At 57.5% G+C, this 21,688-nt stretch overlaps 1 protein-coding gene across 24 annotated transcripts in view; it reads right to left on the reverse strand.

Moving 5' to 3' along the window:
• EXD3 (exonuclease 3'-5' domain containing 3) overlaps nt 1–21,688 on the reverse strand; it is a 296,493-nt gene that overhangs the window by 2,358 nt on the left and 272,447 nt on the right. For 20 of the 24 annotated variants that reach the window (XM_083807581.1, XM_083807567.1, XM_083807576.1 and 17 more), the window contains one exon: nt 6,989–7,082. The exons of the other annotated variants lie outside the window; for them this stretch is intronic. In XM_083807581.1, coding sequence (XP_083663707.1) covers nt 6,989–7,082 — 94 coding nt within the window. The remainder of the gene's footprint in view (nt 1–6,988; nt 7,083–21,688) is intronic. 24 annotated transcript variants of the gene reach the window in all.

Raw genomic sequence — 21,688 nt, forward strand, 5'->3', positions numbered from 1 at the left:
CTGCAGCAGCATCTCCCCGGCTCTTGCCAGCGGGCGAAGCAAATCAGAGACCCCTCCTTCCCTGCTAGACCTCCGGCTCCCCAGACACCCCAGTCTCACCCCCCTGGTAGGTGGCTTGTGAGAAAGAGGCAGGCAGGGAGGAAAAGTTCATCCCTTAAAAGCCCAGGAAAGAGAGAGGCCGTGATAGTCATCCAGTGCTTTGCCTTACGCCTGCACCAGCCCCCTCCTAATTGTAGTGCTTCAAAGGGTTGAAAAAGCTACATCACTTCAAAGTAACCATTTTTGAATGGGAGCTTGTAAAACCCCCTCTCCCCCTCCCACCAAATTCTTTGCAGGGCTTTTGAAGATGCCTGTGCTCCCCTCACCGCAGTGAAAGGGCCGCTGGGCACCAGGCGCAGGGTGCTGGCCAGGCAGCGTCCACCAGGAAAAACATGATGTGAAAAGGGCAGATCCTTGGAAAAAAAAAAGTTTTCCTGGGAAAAAGGGACATTTTTGGAAGGAGGGAGCTCTTTCTCCCCCTGCAATGTGGCTCCAGTGGGGCCACACTGCGGCTCACCCCGACACTGTACCCCAAGCCCCAAGCAGGGGCTGAGTCCGTCAGAGATGGAGCAAATGGCACGTGGGGGGTGCGTGGGGCCAGGGGGACGGATGTGTCCTTCCAACATGCTGGGGGGGGGGGTCGGATCTACGGTTTCATGAAATCTGTGACAGTTTGCACCAAGGCTAGATTCCCACTGCAACTCTGTGGAGGAGAAATGAAAGCAATTCCTTACCAAATCAATTAGAAACACCTCTTGGGAACTAATAATCCCATTATAAAACATCTTGAAAATAAAAAGCTCTTTTGCCTCTCGCTCACCTCTCCCCCTCTTGCCCTGCTCACCCAGGGATGACAGAGCCAGGCGGGCTCTGTGCGTAGCTCAGGGGCCAGAGATGTGCAGCTCCCACACCCTGGGGACAGGGCTGAGCACCCACAAAGTGTCGGTGCTACGGAACATCGTCCCTGTCCCCGTCCCCAACCCCGGGGGCCCTGCTCAGCACTGAGCAGGCATCCCACCATCCTGCAGAGCCCTGCCTGCCCTCCCCGCGAGCTGCCTTCTGCCCCATTAGGCTTGCTCTGGCTCCTGCCTGCCTGCCATGCTGAGGCATGGGAGTTGGTGCCCTCCCTGAGGCGCAGCATGGCCGGCCGGGGGGACAGAGCTTGTCTCGCTCTGCTCTGTGCAGCTGCGGCTTCACCTCGGGCACTGTGTGCAGCTTGGGGTGCCACAAGAGAAGAAGGACACCAGCCTCTTAGAGAGCCTCCAAGGGGGGCTACAGGGATGGTGAAGGGTCTGGAGGGGAAGGTGTGCGAGGAGCAGCTGAGGGCCCTCGGTTTGTTCAGGCCAGAGCAGAACAGGCCGAGGGGAGGCCTCATGGCGGCCTGCAGCTCCCTCACGAGAGGAGCGGAAGGGGCAGGCGCTGAGCTCTGCTCTCTGGGGACAGCGACAGGACCCGAGGGGACGGCATGGGGCTGGGACAAGGGAGGGTCAGGGTGGGTGTTAGGGAGAGGTTCTGCACCCAGAGGTGGTTGGGCACTGTACAGGCTGCCCAGGGGCATGGGCACGGCACTGAGCCTTACAAAGTTCAAGAAGTATTTGGACAACATTCAGACACATTGTCTGATTTTTTTGGGTGGTCCTGTGTGGAGCCAGGGGTTGGACTTGATGATCCTTGTGGGTTCCTTCCAACTTGGGATTTTCTATGGTTCTGTGACTTTATGACCCAATAACAGTAACACAAAGCACAGCTGTAGCCTCCCCACAACAACACCTCACCTGAGAAATCCTCCCAGAGAACATGGCTGTGCTTGGGGGAGCGAGGATGCTGCAGGACCCCAGTTCTGCTTATTTCTGCATCAGTTCCACCTGGCTGAGCAAGGCCGCCCTCAGCAGTGGGAGCCAGCTCCCTGCAGCCCAGAGACCTGCTCATCGCCCCTGCAGGAACCCTGTCTCCTGCCCCAGCCACTGCCATGGGCTCCAGGGCCCCAGGATGGAGGTGGTGGCATGAGCCCACCAGCCTGTGAGAGACCCCCCTCCGTCAGACCCACTGCAAGGCCATGTCTTGTGCCTTGGGGCACAGCGTGGGTGCTGGTGCCCTAAAACCAGTGGCAGCTTCACCCAGGGGGATGCGGAGCCAGGGGGTTGCCCCAGGTTGGGAACGGCATGCAGGGGCCCTGTGGCCTCAGGCTCAGGTGCTGCAGCGGAGGTGGGGTGGTCTTGTTCCAGAGTCCCAAGAAAAGGGCTGCGTGCCCTGCTGAGAGGTCCTGCCCACAGCCCAGGGACTCTGAATCCACTGGGAGGGATGGGGGCACGAAGTGGGGCACGTGCACACCCCCAAACAGAGAGGCCCCCAGGGCTGTGGGGTTGTATTCCAAGGCCACCATGACAGTGGCACTGGTGCCCCGCAGTCCCTGAAGCCTAGTCTGCACTGAGACACCCCCTCTTCCCCCCACTGCAAGACGGAGGCACAGCAGGGCCTGGGAAGCTGGGATGGAGCAGGATCAAACCCAGTGTGAAGCTGTGCCCATTCCCCTTTCTCAGACCACGTAGCCCTGGTTTGGCTGCAAACAACCTGTCCCCCTGTGTGGGTGCCCTGGGAACCCTCAGGGCTTGAGTGTTAGAGCACCAATGCGTAATGCCCCCCCATAACCTGGTGTGCCCAGAGCACCAGTGGGTAATGCCCTCTCCCCCTCCCCCCCGGCTGCTTGTTCCTACACCGTATCCTGCCCCCAGGACCTGTTTCCAGCCTGGGTCCTTTTGTGTCACCCAGGCAGATCCCTCACCAAAGCCTCCTGCCCCAGCCCAAGAGACTTGGGGCTCCGGCAGTGCTTGTGCAAGCTGAACCCTTCCCACAGCCCCACAGCCGCACCCAGCTGTCATCGTGCACACACACGGGAGACTCGTCCATAATTAGGCAATTAAGGATTAGGTGTTTTGGAGAAAGCGCACGCTGTAAAGACTTTGCACAAGTCTGAAAGCAGACCTGGGAGCATTCTTGGAGTACAAAGGTGCATGGGAAACCTCGCCGTGGTAAGAGATTGAACCTGATAAGAGGAGTTACGAGCCTGAGAAACACACTCGATTGCAGGGCGCTGAAGATGCCTGGTTATCTTTTCCTCCTCACTAAGTCAGATAAGCAAAGGACAAAGGACTTGGGATTGTGCAACCTGGGCTGCAGAGGCCTGGCCATGTTCTTGAGACGTTCCCAGGGCGGTGGCGGGAGGATGAGCTCAAGGCAAGGGGCACCTTCAGTTGCTGTAATCTCTGCATGCCACCATGGGAACAAACCCCACCAGTTCTGCACTCCAAAGCTGGTGGCCAGGCAGGAGCAAAGCTTTGCGTGGCCCCAGCATATGTCCCCACCGCAGCCTCTGCTCCCAACCCTGTGTGGCAGCTCTGCAGCCCCATCCCTGCCCCATCTGTAGGTAGAAGCGAGGAAGACTCCAGCACCCCACTGCACGGTGGGGGATGAGCTCCTGGTTGCTTGGTCTGAGCTGGGAAGCCCCCCAGCCCATGGGTGCAGGCCGTTAAAGACTGGTGTCCTTCCCTGCCCAAAACTGCAGAGCAGCTGGACACATGCAAGGTGTGTTGGCCGCCCCCACACGCCAGTTTTGGTGCTATGGACGAGGCAGCAGGGATGCATGGGATTCTCCACGAGTGTGAGAGCCGTTGTGGGACAGCACAGCACGGGGACTGCATGCCTTCCCACGTGCCAGTCAGACTGGCCTGATGCAAAGCCAAATGTTGCAGATCAGGGAAGCAGAGCATAAAAAAAGCAAATCCATCCTCAAGGTTTTAGACACAAAGTGTCCTGCGGTGCATCGGAGCACCAGGCTGAGGAAAGGGATCTGGCCAGTCCATGCCCACTGACATCCAGGTGCGGCACTGTGCTGGCTCAGCCCCGGCTGGAAGCTGCTGTGCTCCTTCCCTGCTCGCTGCAGTCATGCAGCTCTTCCTCTGCCTGCCTGCACACCCCACACAGCCCCCGCTGGAGCTGAGGGCTGGGGAGGAAACCCTGAGTTATGGCTCCAGGGTGGGAGGGACAAAGCAGACGCCCCAGCCCATCTGCTTGGAGCCCCACCAACCCCATGCCATCCTGCCCCACTGCGGGGGCACTTCACGGCTGCTCCTCCAGCAGCACATAGGGCTGCACATATCCTCCTGCACCTGCAGGTTTCATGGCTTGAGGAGAAGGAGGGGTGGTGCAGGTGTTGAGTACCAGCCCTGCCATGCTTTTGGCTCTCCAGGATGTTGCTTCAGGGTGTCCAAACCCCCTCCACTGCTCCTCCGCTTCTCTCCAGCCTGGAGTGGCAGTGAGGACACGTCCAGCAACCAGCATGGCGTGCAGCAGGAGCAAGGGCTTCCCAAGGCAGCAAGGGCTGGTGGGGTCAGACTGCTCCAATCTGCATGTGGGTGAGTTGGAGAGGGTTTTTAAGCAGAAATTGGCCAGAGGCTGTACAAAGACAATGCTGCGGGTTTGGCTCATTATGCGATTTTTCCTGGTAGAGCATCCAGTTGCTATCAGCTCTTCCCTCATGCAGCAGTGACACGTGGCAGCACACAAGCACCCGAGGAGACTGGCACACCTAGTTAGCAGCACAGCTCCAAGCAAAGCAGTAATGGTTGTTTTTGTGTTTTACAGAATATTTCAGATGGAATGGGGCAATTTTATGACGAAAGAAGCCTATTCTGTTTGTCAAATCCTAACCTGCTCTAGAGGGCTACATCCTTGCCTTTCCCAGGGACCAGATTTCATCTGGCAGAGTATCCCCAAGTGCCGGGGCGCCGTGCCAGCCAGTTATACCACACTGACTAAGCAAGAAGCTTCCCTTGGCTGGACGAGAGCCTGGGACACATCCCATCCACCTGGGTCATTCAGGAGCCCGCATGCTGCCAACAGCCTCCAGCCACATCACATCTTGCCTGTGCCACGTGGGGACCTATAGCACCGTCACCTCTTGCTCCCCCATCCTCAGCCTGCTCCAGGCACACAGCCTGTCCCGTCTCCCCGTCCCCCCCCCCAGAAAAAAAAGCCATTCTGGGCACCCCATTGGGAAAAAGGCATCACTGGGCAAAGCTGTCTGGGCTTGAAACAGTTTCCAGCACTTCCATCAAAGCTCTTATGCAGGGAAAATATGGCTGTGTCAGGGAGAAGGTTCCCTACAACCTAGGTGCAAGGTTTCTTGCCAAGGCTTGGGGTGCTGGACAAGCATCTGCCCACAGTCCCGGGGGATAAATCTGAGCTGATGAGGCCCAGGCCAGAGCTGAGCCTGGGGGTGCACTGGGCCAGCCATGGGCAGAGCAGTTCCCCTTCACCCACTCCCACCAGATGGAAAATGCAATGGAGATTGGAAAACGATTGTTATTTTTCTCGTGAACTCTTGCTGTCTGGCCTGTCCCACTGCTGCCACTGTCCCCACCACCTGCCTGACTGTGGCACATCATCATCACATCCTTTCTCTGCTTCTCTTCCACAAAACTTGATACAAAGTGGGCCATTCCGGGGACAGCCTACTTCAGTTCAAGCTGATGCTCTCAGTCCAGCAGCCCCCAAGCAGAGTCTGAACAGAAACAGAAATCCCAGTGTGGCAAGACACAGGGAACCCCCTGGCAGTTCTGTGGGGTCCCCGCTCTAGGCTCGGTGAGATCCACACTTTGTGCCCACCTGGCTGCTCCCGGGCACAGACACAGCCCAGGTGAATCAGCTTTTGTTTTGCATCTCCAGTGCAGCAAAAGAGCAACCCCCCAAGGACGCTGTGGTGTTTTCTTTGCCACTGACTGCTCGGTGGTGAAGGATTCTCCTTGGCGTGGTTATGCCTGGCACGGTGCTCCTGCCTGGTGCAGCAGCACGGGGTCCCTGCTGACCCCATCCCTCTGCAGCAGGGGAACCATGAGAGGCTGCATGGCCCAGGGGGGTGGGGGGGGTCTTGCAGACATGGTGTAAAGGCTGGAGCAGTGAAGGGGGGGCCCACAGAGGTGGTGTGGAGGAGCAGAGACGCTGTGTGAGCCCCCCCCCCCCCAGTGCCATCAGTCCCTCCTGAAGGGGGATGGGGAAAACGCTCACACGGCTGAATGCAAACCACGGCATTGCTATTTCCCATGCTCCAGAACTGGCTGAACAGGCCTGGCTGGTCCCTGGGTACACACAAACAGCGAGTGCCCTCACCAGAGAAACCATGGAGAGGATGCCCTGGCCTTTCGGGTAGTGCAGCGCTCCCAGGCTGCTGGCGCCATGCGAAAAGTCGCCACGTCCCTCATCCTCCGAGCCACGTGTGTTGCCCCTGGCAAAGCTGCAGCCGCCCAGGAGCACACAGCGGCCCGTGCCTTGCCCAGCTTGAGAAGATGGGAAAACCGAGGCACGCTGCCGGGCAGTGCAAGGGTTGGCAGCAGAGCCAGGCTCGAGGGGTGCAGTGGGGTGAGCACACTTTTCCCAAGCATGCATCATGCCACCAAACCACGCTCCCCATGCCAGCAGCAGCACTGAACTCATTCTGCCTGCAGCCTGACCTAGTTTAACAGCTTCTGTGAAGGTGAGAAAGGCACTGTGTTGCACATCAGCAACCACTAACAGCGTGGAGGCATTTTGCAGCCCCAGCCGTGTTTCCCAAGTCAGGCAGCGATGGCCTCAGGCCAACACTTGAGCCACCACTGGCATCTCACCCACCCCACACCTTCCCATGCAAAACCCAGCCGTGCTCCTGCCGGGCAATGCAACTCTTCTGCAGGGGCTGCTGGGGGGCAATGTCTGTGCTCGGACGTGCACGAGCATGGCCAAGGAGGAGCCTGGGAGAGCTCAGCAGGTCCACATCTGTACCTGGCCGCAGCCTGGTGCCGGGGTCCCCGTTCCCTATTGGAGGGACCCAGTCCGGGTGGGTGTGCGCAGCCCTGGGCCGGCTGCAGGACCCTGGTCTCTGACTGCCCCACCCAGCCCCCGCTGCCCGCACTCGTACTTGTGCCGCCGTCCCCCGCTGAGCGCTTGCTGCCCTCCACCAGCTGCCTCATCCTCTCCTTTGGGACCTTCAGGTACTTGTTGCAGTTGCACACCTGGGAAAAGAGGGAGGGGAGGTGGTGAGATGGTGGCCGGGACATCTACAGCCCAGGAAAGTGCCTCCAGCACACAGCCCCATTACTGGGCTCCCCCACTCACGTGCATGGGGAAACTGAGGCACAGCCTGTCCCACTGAGTGGGGGTGGCACAATGGAAGTGGACAAAAGCTTTGGGGTGTACAAGCCACAAATCCTCCATCCCAGAGGTTCCGTATCTTTAAGCAGGGCAAAGCCACCCCTGTCCTACATGATGCCTGAAAACACCAGAAACTGAGGTTTGCCTTGAAACATCAAGCAGACACCCAAAGGCTGGGCTGCGGGTTCATAACTTGTTCTCTCGCATCTCACTAAAGCTTTGAAGGATGGCTGCGGACCCCGAGATGTGTCGAGGTCTCAGCTTGCCCTCTTCGCCCACCTGGGCTGTGGCCGCAGCCAGGCCCATGTGCCGCCCGACTCCTGGTTTACCTTGGGAGGCTCCAACCATCCGGCCAGGGTTGTCCCCACCAGGCTTCTCGGGCAGAGCTTGGGGTACAGCTGGCAGCCAGATGTGCTCGGCCTCCCCTTACCCTCCCTGAGAGCATTTTAAGGCAGTGGAAACCAGCGGGATGATTGCTGGGATGTGCTGCAACACCTTTTGTTTGCTATTTGTTTTAAGGGGCTGTTTTTTGCTTGCGGAGCATTTTGGGCATGCTGCACGCAAGGAAAGCAGTGAGACAGGTGCATAACTTCACCAACCAGAACAAGTTCCCTGCCTGGGGGTTTGCTCCAAAGCCTGTTGAAACCAGAAAAACTTTCCACCGCCTGAGCGGGCACCGGCGCGGGCCCTCGGCAGCTCTGCGTGTTTGTGGTGTGTTGGCTGGAACAGCGCTAGGGTCACGGGGAGGTGCAAAGATGCCCCTGCTTCCCACACACTGCCTCAGTAAGGGTGATTTGTTTGAAAATGAGCTCGCCACGATGTCCCGGCAGCTCTGCCCCGCAGCTGGAGGAGGGATTTCTACCTGCAGCCTCCGCAGCACCTGCTAAACCAACACTCAGTCTCCAGCCTGGGCTACGAAAAGATGCCAGGCTCTGGTCCTTGAAGGCAGAGCCTGAGGCAGGCACGGCCCCGCTGCAGCTGCGCCGTGGGGGCCACATATCCCAGCTGCGTCCTCCCAGCCCTGCGTGGCCTCAGCTCAGCAGAGCTTCTGCCCCTTCCCTGCTGCCTCCACGGCAGCAGCGTGGCCCCAGCACTCTCCTTGCCTGGCAGAGGAAAGCATTTGCAGCCCCCTGGGCCCTGCTGGGGATGGAGAAGAGGAGGAGAGGGGGTGCCTGGATGGGCTGAAGGCAGCAGGCCAGCCTGCCTGCATGTTATGCTGCTTGGTGCTCAAAGCCTGAACCCCTGCTCCAGCCTGGCAGAGCAGCAGCATGGCCAAGACACATGGAGACGGATGTGGTGCTGTTTCGAAAGCACCCAAGTGACTTGGGAGCCTCTGCATCACTCCCAAAAGCGAATTTTGCAAAACTCCTCTCATTTTCATGACTGTAAGCACCAGGCATCTCCTGCTTTTTCTAATGTGGTTCAGATGCTTGCACCCTTCTCCTGCTCCCCAGTCCTGCTTTTTCTCACTCACTCTGGGAGAGCAGCAGATGCTGATGCACCCGAAGGACCCCTGTCCTGGAGCAGCATGTGGCCCCAGCCTGCCCGGCTCCATGCCGAAACCAGGCGCCCTCTGGGCTGTCACGTTAAAAGCCATGTACCCAGAGGAAGTGAAACTGTGTGAAACCCCAGGAAAGCAGAAAGAAGATCTCAGCTGAGAGAACCTCAGTTGAGAGAAGCTCAGCTGAGGGGCCAGATCAGCGTTTTGAGTTATCAGATCATAAAGCAGATGTCACTTTGAATTTCACTGCCAACATCACACGAGGGAAGGTGACATGATAACAGGTGGAGGCTGCCCGATACCATCTGATCTGATCTTAGGCTTTGACTGCCTGGACTAGGCAGAGCTGGAGAACTCACGGCTCGCATTCATTCCTCTGCCTCCTGCCTCCCCTCTTCCTTCTCCAGCTCTGCCCTGGCTCAGCTGTGCCTGTGAGCCATCCCTTGAAAGATGGAAGATAAAAAGGGAAGAGGGGCATGGATGGATCCAGGGATGGGCAGAGAAGGGAGAGACAGACCAAGTCCTTTTTCTTGAACAAGTGTCACCTGCTACCTGCTGGGACTGCACAGCCTCAGAGCTGCTGCACAGTGGAGCTGACCTGATGCTGATGCTGCAGGACAGGACCATCCCTCTGGGGCTCGAGGAGTCCCCAGCCTGCACAGGCCAGACCTGCAGGGCTGCCTCAACACCGGAGCTGTCCTGCTGCAGCCTCTGGCTTCAGGAGTTTTGGCTGCAGCTCCCACCTGCTCTGTGCTTCTGCTCTGCATTGCCTTGTCCCTGCTCCCCGAGGTCTGCTGTTGCCTTGTCACACCAAGTGCAGTGCAGGAGAAGCTGCTTTCATACACTGCTGCTCTCTGGGGTGCTTCCTTCCCTGTGATGGGATTCCCAGGTGACACTGAAAAAGGGAGCAACTAGTTCTGCCTCTCCAGAGCCACCCAAAGTCTTTGTGTGGCTGCAAGGGGCCAGGACATGCGAGGGTGGCCGGGTGCTGGTGCATGCAGCCTATGATTGCAATGTGGGCACGCTGGGCACGGGGCACGGGGCCCTCATTCCCTCAGGTGCCCAGGGTGACCTCAGGCAAATTTCTCTGCTTTCCTGAAATCCGGTGTCCTTGCAACCCAGGTGCAATCCACCCCTCAGAGCCACGTACACCTTGGCTGCCTAGCGTGGCCGTGCATTTCACACTTGCTTGGGGCTCCTGGATGCTCTGCTATGAAGCTCCGTGCCTCTTGCCATCTCCAAAGCCTCCGGGCCTTCACCACCCTCAGCTTCCCAAAGCACAGGGCAGGCTCCAGAGCTTGATAAGCCACTTAGCAGCAGTGCCAATTAGCTGTAATAAAAATTGCAGTTAATTTTTTTTAATGCCTTGCCAAAATGAGACAGTAGAAATGAAGGGAGCAGGGCAGTCTGCCACCTAGATAATGCCAGGCTGACTGGGTGCCATGCAGGGGCTGGTGATGGCCTTAGGCTTGGTGCGGTTCCTGCATCCCAGCTTCACCACACGGGGGTTTGGAGTAGTTTCTGTGAGTGGCTGGTGCACAGGACAGCAGGGGAGAGCCTCTGTGATGGGTTTTTCCTCCTTGGTTTGGTCTCCCCAGACCCATTGTGGCACGATTAGCCATTGCCCCAAGCAGCAGTGCACACATACAAACAAAACTCTTCACGGAGGTGAGACAGCAGGGCACTGGCAGCACCTGAGGATGCTGTTGGGGTGTGAGCTGGGGCGACACTGCAGCAGGAAGGGACACTGCATCTCCACCCCACAGCTTGGGGCACCTGAAGCGAAGGGGCGAGTTCAGCCCAGGAGAAGGGGGCTCGATGGCTGCAGCCCCCACGGTCCCCACAGGGTCTGACAGCCCCCATGCTCTGTCACACAGAGGGTGCCTGTCTCCACGGGTGCCCGGGGGCCATGTGTCCCGGCACAGCCCGCGAGCACACCTCCGAGGAGGAGCAGCTAGTGCTTTCTCACGCTAGGGCAGCCCTTGCCAGCACACGCTTAGTCACTGGTAAATCCCAGCCGAGATCTGCTCTGCCCGCTGTGAAACGGATCTTGGCTGCACCCCTGCTGAAGCAATCCCGGCGCTCGGGAGCCATGGCGGGTGCGCTTTCCCACGGCAGACCGGCTTCTAGCGCCCCGTGCGAATCAGCCCTGTCGCAGGCAGCGCGAGCGGGGCCAGTGCTGGGTGCCCGGTGTGGTGCACGTGCAGGTGCCTGGGCACTGGTGCTGCTGGTGCCAGCTGGGCAGAGCTGGGCACGCACTTCCTGGCTCCCGTTGCTGCACCATGGCTCGGCCGCCCATTCAGCTCTGTGCCAAACACAGGCTTTTTTGGAGGGCAGGGATGGCTGCGATCTGCCTCTGCTTTGCTCGCTGTGTCCATGTCAAGGGTGAGGAGTGGATCTGCTCCATCTCAGCTCAACCGGTTGTCTCCACTATGGTCCGTCACTGTTGTCCCCTCTTCCTGCTCCCATCTGCCCACTGGAGCTGTACCCTGGTGCAGGCACCATCACCTCCACAGCTCCTGCCCCACTGTCCCAGCATCTGCTGCGCCCACAGAAACTTCCCCCCCACCCCGCCCCAAGAGCTTTGACACCAAGAGCCACTACCAAGAACTATGACATGGGGAGAAGGGGTGATGCCAGCGGCCCCGGACCAAGAAGACATCACAGTGAGTCAGTGCCGACGGATCCCTGTGCTGGGTCAGCAGCAGCCCCAGCAGCGTGAGCTGCCCTGGCTCCCCCTGGCTCTCCCTGCCTTCACAGGACAAGGAGGACAAGGCAGCGAGATGCCTTTTGCAATGCTGGGTTGTCCGGTGGCTTTTTTGTTTAGGGCACGATCCCTGCCTCTCCCACCCCCTGGGGGGATTTCACTGGCAGTGACGCACAAACTCAAGGGACTGGATGCTTCAGCCTGGAGCTCCTGGGCCATCTCAGCTTCCTGTCCCCACTCCGGGCCTCCACCTTTTCCTTAAGCTCAAAGATAACCCGGGTCCAACAGACAACAGGAACCAAACTTTCTGGGACTCCAGAAAGACCCTGAGAGCCAGTGTGAGCTTGGCTGAAGAGGCAGGCTTGAGGCCAGCTGGAAGTTCAGAGGCTGGTGCCCAGCAACTGGAAGGTGTGGTGCAGGCTGGAGTGGAGCCAGTCTTGTTCGTTCCTTTGATATCCTTGAACGCTGCATCACTCAAGTGCTCTGAGAGTTACCCTGCTGGTGCTGAGCTTTGCCCAGAAGAATTGGCCCCAAAACAATCTCCAGGCCTGCAGGGCTTCTCCCATTCACCCTGCTGACACACGGCACCAGGCCAGTGTCACTCACCAGTGCTGAAGGCTCTTTTCAATACTGGTTTTGCCGGTGAGATGCAACTCTCTTTGCCTGGAGAGCTTCTAGCTTAGGAAATTCTCAATATATCAACATCAGCTGTAAAGGACAACACTGGTAGTGCCCGGAGTGAACTCTCTGGGGCAACTGGGGGCAGCTCATGTCAAGACAATTCCCTGGGCGTCTTCTGCTCACCATATCACAGGACTACTCAACAGCCACCTGCAGTGATATCTCTTTTCCTACTCACCGCCTACCCTCTTCCCTTCCTTTCTTTCCCTCTCTCTGAGATGGATATCATGTGGTGAAAGGGCCACTCCTCCGGATGGAGGTTGCAACTCTCATTCTGGTTGTGAAACCAGAGTCCTTAAGTAAAGTTTCTTTCAGGGACATATTGAGAAAAGAAAACTCGCCATAATGGGCATGCAGGTTGCCCAGGCCCAGCCAGCTCTCAGCAGCACAGGTTGCTCACGTGCGGCCTCCAAGCCCTGCTACACAGACAGGTCTGCCTCTTTGGGACCCCCTGCCCATGACCCAAAGCAGGGAGGGCCCAGAAAGGAGGGAGATGGTGGGAAGGACAGTAAAAGAAAATCAGTAACAAGCACTGGCAAATACCAAGCAGGAATTCCGAGTCAGGTTTCGTTATCTCCTGCTCATGTGCAGGAGATAATCCATGTATCTTCTCATGCTTTTCACAAGTCTCCAGCTTCTTCTTGCTGCAGCCACAGCTTTGACCTTCAGACACTCTCTTCCTCCTCTCCCAAACCTGGGGGCTGGATTCCCCTCTGACCTGCAGCATCTCCAAGGCCCATGCATAAAGTGTGTAAATCTCAGCAATCCGACCTGGAGGTACTCCCCACACCCCTGCAGGTGCAAAGGCCACCTCCAGGCACAGCATGATCCAGGCCCTTGGGACAGCTGCACCTCCCAGAGGGGCTTCAGAAAGCAGTGGGCTGGGCTGCTTCCCTTCCCTTTTGTGCCAAGAGCTTTTCTTATTGACCTCATTAGCAGCACCCGGGAATCTTAGCGGTGCATGTTGCTGCTCCTGCTCCGGTACAGATGGCCTAACGCCTTGCCTTGAGTGCCAGCAAACCCACTGAAGCAGCAGAGCTGGCGCGGGTGTGTGAGCCCAGTGCTCTGGGGGAGCGGTTGCTTTCAGTGCACCAGTCTTCTTCAGCCTCCATTGAAACCCGAGCAGCCCCAGCTGCCAGCAAAGCAGCAAGAGCCATGCCAGGAGATGAACCATGATGGCCACGTGGGACTGCAGCCTCAGCATCATTCAACAGTACTGGTATGGCCCTGTGAGCTAAGTGACGGGCTGCCAGTGGAAACACGGGGCTGCCAGTGGGTCCCTGGGATCACACAGGGGCATTTTGGTTCACAAAGAGGGAAGGGCTCTGTTTATTGAATCATTAACATCACTTCCCTCATCGCCAGCCAGGTACTCTGAGAGGTCTCTTAGGCAAGTGCTGACCTAGCCCAACCCTGCTAAGCTGGTAAGATGACATGGGATCCCATGCCAGCCTGGTATGGCGTTCCCACTGCTTTCTCTGCTCCCGCTTTGCTATTAGTCATCTGTTTCTGGAAGGTTTCTCATGCATAATAAAGTGTTTCAACACTTGCATAAGCCAGCTCTTCTCATCAGGAGTGACCCGCTGCATTTCCCAATGCTTTCCCTAGGCAGTCCTTCTGAGTGCCATGAAATACAGAGTTAAAACACGAAGTTTTCTATCCCCCTTGGAGGCAAAAGGTGTGGGAAATCGAACAGATAAGAATGCCTTTAATTAGTATCATTTGCATAAGCTCTGGGAAAGGCTCACCTGACAGCTAGAAGGGCCTCATTTGTCTGGGAGCACAAAACAAGAACCACGGGCACTGAAACGGGCAGATTAGCGGAGCTGACAAGATTGGGGAGATAGCACCAATGGAGGTCAGCCCTGGGGAGAGGAAAAGTGGCCAGGGCTGACGCAGCCCTGGCAGGCACCACTCCAGTGGGGTGCCCCTGTTGAGTCTCCCTTTTTGGGGCAGCCCCCTCTCTCATCCCAACGAGAGCAGGACATGGCTCTGGATGGTGGGGGTCTTTCAGCTCCCCCAGAGAAGGAGAGGGAAGCTCCCCTCCAGTGGAGAAGCACAAACAAGTCCCCAGGTGATACAGGGAAGATGAGAGAGTGGGCTCAGCATCCAGCAGGGATGGGGCCAGGGTTTTGCCTGCAGCGCCCTGATCCCTCCAGCTCTGCCCTGAGCTCCCAGGCGCCTCGGCATAGGAGCCATATCAGAATCATAGTATCATTAAGGTTGGAAAAGACTTCCAAGATCATCTGGTCCAACCATCCCCCTACCACCTACACATCTCCCTCGGTATGCTCACCCCTTCCTTCACACAAGCGTGTGCTCCTTTTGGACCTGAGGTGCCCTCTGCATTGGCTGAGCATCAGAGGGGCTGTCCCCACAGTGGCAGCAGCTCTGGGTGCCATGCTGTGTTGTTCCACGCCATGCTGTGCCATACTGTGCCATGCCGTGCCGTGCCAGCTGCAGCGCCTACCCATCGGACATGCTCACTCCTCTCTGCGCACACGTGCTCACAGCTGCAGGTCCCTAACCACAAACCCCATCCCGCTGCTGCTTCGCCATCGCACTGCCTGGGGTAGTCAGCACTGCACTGTGGGCGACTAATCGTCAGCGACACCGAAAGCTCTTTTCCGTACCTCAAGGCCTTTGCAGTGATGAGAATCTTACCCGACATTGCACCTAAACCCACATGCAAAGCTGAATTTCCCAGGGGAAAAAAAAAAAGTAAGATGTTCAACCCCTCACTAATGCTGTTAACACTCATATGCACACCCCCCTCCCCCCCCCCAGGTCCCTCCATCTCTTGCAGCTGCATCTCAGCTGTCTCAAGTCTCCTTTGCTTATTTTTCCTCCTCACTAGATGGGGGCTGAGCCCCTCTGAAAAGCTTGAGCTGCAGCAGCACCCTTGACCCAACCTTAACCGTAGCCGTAAGCCCTGTTTATACAGCATCCAGCACAATGGGGTGCTGCTCTGGGACAGGCTCCTAGGGGTTACAAGAAGTTTAATAACAAAGCCAAACCAGTAATAACCGCCTTATAATGAGGCTGCTCGGCATCCCCAATGCCTTTATTTCAGGGTGAGCTCCACGCCAGGAGCTCCTGGGGCCAGCAGGCAAGCCATTCCTTCCCACCCTCGCCCTGCCCGACCGCTGGTGCCTCAGTTCCTCCAGCCCTATGCCAGCATGCTGCCTTCTGCCTGCATAAATGAAATTCCCTGCTTTATAGCCACCTCTGGGCGAGGGTGAGCCCCTCCTGAGTGTGCAAATGTGCATCCCGCAGCCATCAGATCCAAGGAGCATACCTCCTGTAGGTCCGGTTCTGAGCCATCCCAAGAGAGGCTGTGCCATAGCAGGAGAAGGGTTAAGTTGCCCAGCTCTCCGCAGTGCAGATAATTGCTGCTCCTCTCACCAAGCTACAGAGTTTTGTCTAGTTGCATATGAGATCTCAGCTCTTGGCCTGAGGATGTTCAAGGCTGGTGGATGCGAGTGCTGGAAAAAAGCAACCCAACTCAAGCTCTCAGATTGCCTGAGCTCTGGACACAGGGCAAGGGTCCTGTCCCACCAGCTCATATTAGAAAGGATCTCAACTGAAATCTAAAATACAGGTGGAAATCCGTCTAAAAGTAAAAGAAGGTCCTCTAGACCTTCAGGAGCATTTGATTTTGGCACCAGGAGCGAGTCCCGGAGATACATTTTCTGACAATGAAAGTCAGAGCCTTGAAAATGCAAAGGACAAAAGCTCTTTCTACAGACAAGACCACCACTCAGACCACTAACAGTCACTCACAGCACTGCTGTTAGTTACCCGACTGCACACTGGCCCTATTGGAGTCTGTTTTCTGCCTGATTCAGGTGCCACAAAAACTTAACACTGCAACCAGAGGCCTTGCTGTGTCTCTGCACCCTCCTCCCGGGGTAGCGTTTCACACAGTTGGATGTGCAGCCATCCTCAAGGCTCTGTCCTGTTCTCCAGGTGCTAGGCAAGCTTTAGGAAATTATATTTATTATGTATTAAGACAACAGCTACCCTTCTTCCTGCTTGTCCTGGCTTCGCCTGGCAGCTGTCCCTCCTCTGCACAGCTGGGCTCATGGGGTCATCTGAATAACATTGCCAGAGGGTTTCTCTCCATACTCCACACTGAGCCCTCCAAGTCATGTCTGTCTAAAATCCATGCCCCAGAAAGGTCTCTGTTTTTCTCCAGAGCAGTTTTCAACCCTGTGCAAGGGGCTGAGGCCACCCTGGGCCAGGTGCTCCATTGCTCCTCTCCTCTGTGGCCAGCTGGCTCACAACCTCCCCACCTCACCCACTCCCTGCTGCCTCCCACGGGCCCCTGGGATGGGTGCAGCAGCCAAGGCAGAGCTGGGTGGTGATGGTGGTGGCCGCGGAAGCTGGGCTCACGTTTCAGCTTCTATTTTTATCTGGGAACCAAAGCCTGCCCATGGTGCAATCTGGAGGCCCCCGAGGGACGCGCTGCCTCCCCACCTGGCCAGATACCATCAGCTCGCTACCTGCCTTCCCTGTCAGTGTGCCAAACCTCCTGGGAGAGGGCAGCATCTTCCGAGGCACCCAGGCATCTCCTTCCATGGTGGGGGCAGGGGCTGGTACTCAACACCAGGGGCATCTCATCACACCCAAACGCCCGGGGGCACCAGGGCAGCTCGTGCCCACACTCACCTCACCACCAGCAGTGCTAGCGGTGAGATGGATGTGTCCCTGTTCAAGCTTGGCCACATCGCCATGCTGTGCACCTCCACAGGACAGCGCTGGCCCAAGAGGGCCACGATTCACCCCCTGCCCAGAAGCTGTGGTTGAAAGGCAGAGGGATGAGCTTGGTCTGGAAAGGTAATAGGGCAGCGACCAGTGGCAGCATCATGGCGAGGAGCCAGGAGCAGTGTGACAGCAGCCACCCCAAACAGCCCACCCGGTCACTGGCTCAGCACACGCCTGTGACTCTGCCATCCCACTGCACGGCTCGGAACACCAGCACGGAGCTGGGACCTGTGACTGCAGCACTGCGACAGATCTGTAGGTTTTTGTTTAAAGAGCAACAAAACAGATTTAGCCAACATGGCTGCAGAAAAATGGAACATTCAGCATCTCGAGCCTGAGGAGCTTGCTCAGCTTGCAGGCTGTGCCAGGCAGGGACCCAAGCCAGGACCCGGGTGCCTCAACCTAGGAGCAGTCTCCCTGACACAGGAACACCATTTTGGAATGGCGTTACAACGCTGACAGCATCAGGGCACAGCCCACAGCCTCCACGATGGGCACCAGCGGACTGAGACCCCTTCCTCCCCCAGCCGGCAGCAGTGCCTGCTGCTTTAATTGGGGCGAGAATAGAAGCTGCAGCAGAAAACGGGAATTAAAAAAAAAAAAAAAAAAAAGCGTGAGAAAGGAAATCTGAGCAAGGCCTGGAGCAATCTAACCAATCCAGCGGAAACAATAGCCCAGGAAGAAAAACCAGTTCCTACACATAAGGTAGAATAGGCTGGGAACGGCTGGAGGAGGGGACGGGAAGGCTAACCCCGTGCGCTCCCAGCTTGCAAAACAACCCAGGCTTCAGAGCCTGTGGGCTGCCAGGGCTGCGCTGCCCTTCCCGCAGCGCCCAGGCAGCACCGGGAGACGCAGCCCCAGTGTCTGGGACCCTGCGGGGCTGTATCCTGCACCGTGCGGCTCCGGGTGAGGGCGAGAGGGGCTGCTCCCAGCCGGGTCTGCAGCCTGGAATAGCGGGGTTGGTGGGAAAACCCCAGTCCTTCACCGGGCCATCTCGTACCCACGGGGCGGGACAGAGCAACTCACGGCATCACTCCTCCAGCTCGTGTTTGGCAGGGCTCAGCCCAGACTCTAGGTTTAACCCAGCTGGGATTAGCACCCAGTCTGAGATTAGCCCCGAGGATGGGATTAGCCCCAAGGCAGGCTCACCCCGGCCTGGGCTCACCCCAAACCTGGGCTCAGCCCAGCCAGCAGCAGGTCCTGGACAGGTCCCCGGCAGGCAGCGGGCGCTGCTGTGCCGCAGGGGTTTGGGTGTCCCCGGGGGGTGGGAAGCTGTTCCTTACACCTGCCCATGGGGCAGCACAGACCTGCCTGGGCACCACACCGCAAACACGGCCCTTTGGGGAAGGAGCAGGGATGCAGCTTCCTTCCCTCCTCCCCGTGTCCCATGGCGCAGGGCAGGCAGGATGAGTGGTTGCTGATGAAAACCTACAGGGACACAGATGAAGGATGCAGGCAACTCGCTGCTAGGGCAACCTGTCCGTCTGTCCCTCCCAGCTGGCCTGGCTCATGCCCACCCTCGCTACCAGCCCAGCTCGGCAGCCCGGCAGGCAGGAGGGCAGGCAGAGCAGCTCCAGCACGGGCCAGGCCTGTCCCCTGCTCTGACACAGCTGGGGGGGATGGATGCGGCCCCCTGCAGCCTGGTTGGGAGCCCCTGACCAAGACCACAGATGGGCTGGATGGTTCCTATTTTGAAGCAGAAGCTTAATGGCTGTAATAACAAACCCACCATCAGGACCTGCACTGAACTGCAGGCACTTCCTTGCACCTGAGGATTTCTGTTCTCCACAGCCCTGCTGCTCCGCAGGACCACAGGCCTCTCTCCCAGCAGGCCGCACTGGGTCCGTCCTCCTGGTCCTGCACCTCGGAGCCCTGCTGGGGATGCAGGGCCCATTCCCAGCCTGTGCTCCACGCACCGTGTGTTGAACAGTCCCCATCCCATTGAGCTCCAGTAGCCTCATGAGGCAGCGGTGCTCTCAGCCTGCCCTGGGACTTGGCCTTGTTTGGTGCACACAGGAGGAGCCAAAGAGAGCAAGGGCAAAGCCGTTCCCAGCACATTTTTCTGCTTTGACACACTTGCAAGCCCTCTCAGTCTGCAGCTGGGTTCCCAGCACGCCGTCTTGCCTTTCCAGCCTGCTCCCCTCAGCGAGCAGCGCATGGGGCCCTGGATTCCCCAAATATCTGGCAGGGAGCAGCACAGGACAACTGCACAGGGCAGGCAGAGGTTCTCGGCTCAAGATGCAGGCAGGGCTGTCTGCGTGGCCTGGGGCTGCCCCGGGTCCCTGCGCTGAACCAGACCTCGCAGCTGGTTCAGGATCAGCTCTGCGGGTTGGGAGCCCATAAAAATCAGCTGTGGTGCAAGTGCACAGGACGTGTGTTGTGATGAGCCCCGGACACCCGACAGGCAAAGCCAGCCATTAGTTTAACAATGAAATAAAGATCCTAAGGCAGAGATACCACATTTGCAACACCGTGGGGCCCCTTGGGCAGCTTGCCAGCAGCCTGGTGGAGTCACGCACTTTGCATCTCGTTTTGCACGATTCTGTCCACAAGGTCCAGGCAAAGAATAAACCCTGCCAGGCTTGGTGCATGCATGGCCCGGAGCCGCTCATGGGTGTGCAACCCATGTGGTGGTGAAGCTGGGGCTCCTCTCCCTGAGCACGACCCCTTACAGCAAGGCAGGACCATGGGTAGAAGGACCAACCCCCTGATGGAGCCTTTGCCTTCTGCTTCCATTGCTTCCAGCCTGGTACCCCCAGTCTGGTCCCCCAGCACCGGGTCATGGATCTCCCCCCACGGCTGGGGCTGTGCAGCCAGCCAGGGAGAGGTCATGGCACCCAGTGCCTGGCACCCAGCACCCTGCACCTTGCGCCCAGCACCTCGCACCCAGCTCAGGGCTGCTCCCTTGTGTGCAGCCTGGGACAGCCCCAGCTGCAGGAACCCTGCTACAGGGGCAAAGCCCTGCGAGTCCTGCTAGCATTCCTGACAGCTCTCTCCTCTCAGAGCCAAGTCCATCCAGTCCTTTTGATTCTTTCTCTTTTTAGGAATGGAATGGAATGGAATGGAATGGAATGGAACGGAACGGAACGGAACGGAACGGAACAGAACAGAACAGAATAGAATAGAATAGAATAGAATAGAATAGAATAGAATAGAATAGAATAGAATAGAATAGAATAGAATAGAATAGAATAGAATAGAATAGAATAGAATAGAATAGGATGGGGTAGGATAGGATATGGGTAGGATAGGATAGGATAGGACAGGACAGGATACAGTTGAATAGTTTGGTTGGAAGGAACCTCCAAAGATCATCTAGCCCAAGTGCCTGACCAGTTCAGGGCTAACCAAAAGTTAAAGTATGTTATTAAGGGCACTATCCAAATGCCTTGAACACTGACAGGCATGGGGTATCAACCACTGTGCTAACAAGCCTGTTCCAGTGTCTGATCACCTTCACAGTAAAGAAATTTTTGCTTATGTCCAGTCTGAACCTCCCCTGGCACAGCTTTGTGCTGTCCCTGCACCTCCTGTCAACAGTTACCAGGGAGCAGAGACCAGCACCTCCTTTTCCACTTCCCCTTTTTTTTCCCAACCAAATGATTTGCTTCATTTTTTTTACTTCTGAGGAACATTCCAGCAGGCGGCAGCCTGCCAGCAGCCCTATAATAGCAAATGCAAACCTGTGCTCCATGATCAGCCCTGTATCAGAAAAGCTCTTAAGGAGGCCCATTTCTGTTGCACTCAGTGAAGGTGATAAGAAAATGAGCTGAGCTTGGGCAGCTTCTCAGCTGGTCGCTGCAGAGACCTCGGTGCAGACCGTGGTCCAGCTCAGAGCTCCTGCCCCGCAGTCCCTGCAGCCAGGGCTCTCCTCACTTGCATGAGATGGCCAGAAACTCAACATCCAGCCCAAACTGCAGCCCAGCAGATGATGGGAGGTTGCAGCACCGCAGTGGAAAGCACACCCGCACGCAGGTGGAAAATGGTTAGAGGAGAAACAAACGCATGAAAGCAGATTTGACATTTTGCAGAACAGAAGGGGAAGGAGCAATGCTGGGGATGGAGGGGAAATAACCTAACACCGGCCTCCCACTGGTGGAGGAGGTTTCTATTCTGCCTCTCAGCTCTGTGTGATGTTTCGCAGCTCAGCCTGAGTGTGTTTGTTGCAGCCAAGCACCCCCTGCTCCCAACGAGGCAGCGATGCTGCTCCATGACGATGCGATGGCACCACTCCTGCAGCAGCTGCCTGCCCTGGCCAGCCTTGCAGCACTGCTGTGCTCTGCACGAGCACAAGTGCTCCTCCAGCCTAGCTCCTCCACTGGGCCAAGGACAGGGATTGCCCTGTCCTCATCGGGCAACCTCTGGCAGCAGCTGGCAAGCCTTGGGCAGAGCCTGCCTGTCCCAGCACTGTGATTCCTCCCCTCGAGCTGGCCTGGTGTGCGCTACTGTGCTCTAGAAACCATCGCCACCTGGGCACAAAGGCCAGATCCCGCACATCTGGACACAGTAGAAAAGGGCTGCAATACCCTCGTGTGGCCAAGGAACGCTCTAGGAACAAGCTGCAATTCAGGGCATGCTGATGGGCTGGCAGGGAGCATGCAGTCCTCACACACGGGAGCCACCCAGGGGCACCCCCAGTCTGTGCCCTCCTGGGCACACAGCTGTCACCAGGTGGGTGAGGACGGTGGCACCCTGGGCAGCTGGAGCTCCTTGGCACCTCCAGATAATTAAACCTTGACTCCCATCTCAGAGCCTACCACAACGGGCAGCTTTCCCAGACTGGCAGGTGGGAAGAAGGAGCAAATATTTGC

Source organism: Anser anser (assembly GCF_964211835.1).
Source record: "Anser anser genome assembly, chromosome: 21".
NCBI classification, from domain to species: domain Eukaryota; kingdom Metazoa; phylum Chordata; class Aves; order Anseriformes; family Anatidae; genus Anser; species Anser anser.